At 61.2% G+C, this 2,482-nt stretch overlaps 1 protein-coding gene across 2 annotated transcripts in view; it reads left to right on the top strand.

Moving 5' to 3' along the window:
- PITX2 (paired like homeodomain 2) overlaps positions 1 to 2,482 on the top strand; it is a 12,045-nt gene that overhangs the window by 7,318 nt on the left and 2,245 nt on the right. The window contains exons 1-2 of one of the 2 annotated variants that reach the window (XM_026082587.1): positions 231 to 521; positions 1,408 to 1,613. In XM_026082587.1, coding sequence (XP_025938372.1) covers positions 293 to 521; positions 1,408 to 1,613 — 435 coding nt within the window. In that variant the 5' untranslated portion in view covers positions 231 to 292. Of the gene's footprint in view, positions 1 to 230; positions 522 to 1,407; positions 1,614 to 2,482 lie in introns of those variants that run through there. The other variant, XM_026082588.1, reaches the window with a different exon arrangement.

Genomic DNA, 2,482 nt, shown 5'->3' with positions numbered 1-2,482 from the left:
GTCGGTGTCGGTGTCGGTGTCGGTGCCGCCGCCGCGGGACCGGACCTGCTCGCCCGCGTTTTGTCGCCGTCGCTTGCGCCCCCGCGGCCCGGCGCGGCTCCCCACGCAGCGGCCGTGACAAGGGGGACGCTCGCCGCCGCTGCGCCTCCCCCCGGGAGCGCCGGGGCTGCTCCGCGCCCGCGGACGGGGCGCCGCGCCTCCACACCTATACGTACCGACACCTACAGACACACGCACACACTCTCCTATCAACCCCCCAGGCGCGCACGTAGACTTTGGCGTCCTTTTGCCGATGAACTGCATGAAAGACCCGTTAAGCCTGGAGCGCCTGGGAGCCGGGAATAAGCTGTGCTCCTCCTCACCTTCCTCCTCCTCCTCTTCATCATCTTGCCACCACCACCAGCCCGCGCTGGCCATGGCTACCGCGCTGGCGCCGGGGCAGGCTCGCTCCTCCTTGGAGTCCGCCAAGCACCGGCTGGAGGTGCACACCATCTCCGACACCTCCAGCCCCGAGGCCGCAGGTAAGAGGGGGGAGCAGCAGCGACCCTCTGCCCCGCGTTTGCCCCGCCGCCCCTGCCGTGCCGCGGCGCCCGCCCGGGACCGCCTGCCCGGGGCTGCCGGGGAGCCCCGGCGTCGGGAGACTCTCGCCGCGGCCCCGACGTGCAGCCCCGGCCGGGGCCGCCGGGCCTGCGCCGCCACCGCCACCACCGCCCTCTCTCCCGGGAGGGCTCTCAAACCGGAGCCGAGACCCCCTGCTTGTTTTTACGCGTGCGGGATCCGTGTGCCGACGCAGAGAAAGATAATTACATGTGCCTAGATAGGTGAACAGCCTGCATATAGACGGGTGAATAATGTGTATATAGGTAGGCGAATAACATGTATATATTTAGGCGAATAACATGTATATTCATAGGTGAATGATATATATAGATAGGTGAATAACATATATATCGATAGGCAAATTATATATATATATATGGGATAGATGAATAACATACACATCGATAGGCGAGTAATTTGCACACAGACGAATAACTTGTATACGGATAGGTGAATAACTGGTACATAGATAGGGAATAACCTGTATATAGGTATGTGGTTAGGCGGCTCCGTGCACCTAGCTCCCCGATAACTATTCCTGCGTAACGGGTCTGTCTGTGGGGTGTGCAGGGCTGTAGGAGCGCCCGCGGAGCAGCGCGGTGCTTCGGCGCGCCGCGGGATGCGCGGGTTGGAGGCGCAGGCGGCCGGCGCGGCTGCCGCGTGCAGTTAATGATTACCCTGCCTGCCGCGGCCGGGAGGATCCGTCGCCGTGCAGGACAGCCCTCTCCCCCAGTCGCTGGAGAAAAGGCGTTTGAGTCTGAAGTGCCCGGTTTTTTTTTTTCTCTCGTTCTTTTTTTTCCTTCACAGAGAAAGATAAGAGCCAGCAGAGCAAGAATGAGGATGCAGGATCCGAGGACCCCTCCAAGAAGAAGAGGCAACGGCGGCAGCGGACTCATTTCACGAGCCAGCAGCTGCAAGAGCTGGAGGCCACTTTCCAGCGGAATCGCTACCCGGACATGTCCACCCGGGAGGAGATCGCTGTCTGGACCAACCTCACCGAGGCCAGGGTTAGGGTAAGTCCCGTCACGAAACCCCGGTTCCGACAGCTAGGGGCGGGGGCGGGGAGAGGAGCGGGGCCGCAATGTTTGCAGCTGCTTTCGATTTCGGTTTGTATTCAAAGTTCAGAGCCTTCGCACAAAAGCAGCACAGAGCAGGACATTTCTGTCAAAGCGAGACAGATTGGGATCTCTCTCTCTCTCTCTGGAATATGGCTTATTGCACGTTTCGTCCTCACCGTGCAAAGCGTCCTGCTCCTTTTGATCGAAACGCTAATGAAAACATTAGCTAAGAAAGCAACTTGGAACAGGCTGCAACCTGCGCTGCCTCTAATGAGAAAAAGATGTAAAATACACAAGGGCTTTTACTTAACTCAGAGGCACTCACGGCGTGCCCTTCCTTGCATTTTCTTTCTCTGGGTTTCCCAGTTCGGCGAGCGCTCTCTCCGCCCTTTCCCCCTCCGAGATTTATGGTACCAGCTCCGCGCTAAAAGGACACCGAGCCCCGGCCAAATCCTGCTCTGCATGCAAATACCGCGCTGCAAAGCCGGCTGAACCCCCAATTCCCGGCAGTTCCGACTCCCTTTCTCCAGAACTGCTGCCCCAGGCATCGCCTGAAGCAAGCGAGGAGGGGGACGGTGTGCAGGGCACTATTTCTGCCCCAAAGCGAGCGCAGAGCGAGGGAGCTGCCGTGCCCCGGGCCGAGGAGCGAGCGGCGCTGGCAGCAGTTAGGGCGCTCGGGACGGCGAGGGGGAAAACGGGCTTTTTTCCCCGCGTCGCTGCTGCTCGGAGCGGTGGCGGCCGGCGGCGACTCCGCCGGCGCTTCCCCGGCGCGGCTTTTCCCGGGGCTGCCGGTTTCGGCCAGCCGGGCCGGGCTGGGGGCTGCG

The sequence above is a fragment of the Apteryx rowi genome, unplaced genomic scaffold (genome assembly GCF_003343035.1).
Source record: "Apteryx rowi isolate R43461 unplaced genomic scaffold, aptRow1 scaffold_582, whole genome shotgun sequence".
Taxonomy (NCBI): Eukaryota; Metazoa; Chordata; class Aves; order Apterygiformes; family Apterygidae; genus Apteryx; species Apteryx rowi.
Note: the sequence above shows the minus strand (reverse complement) of the source record. Positions and strands in the feature narration are given on the sequence as shown.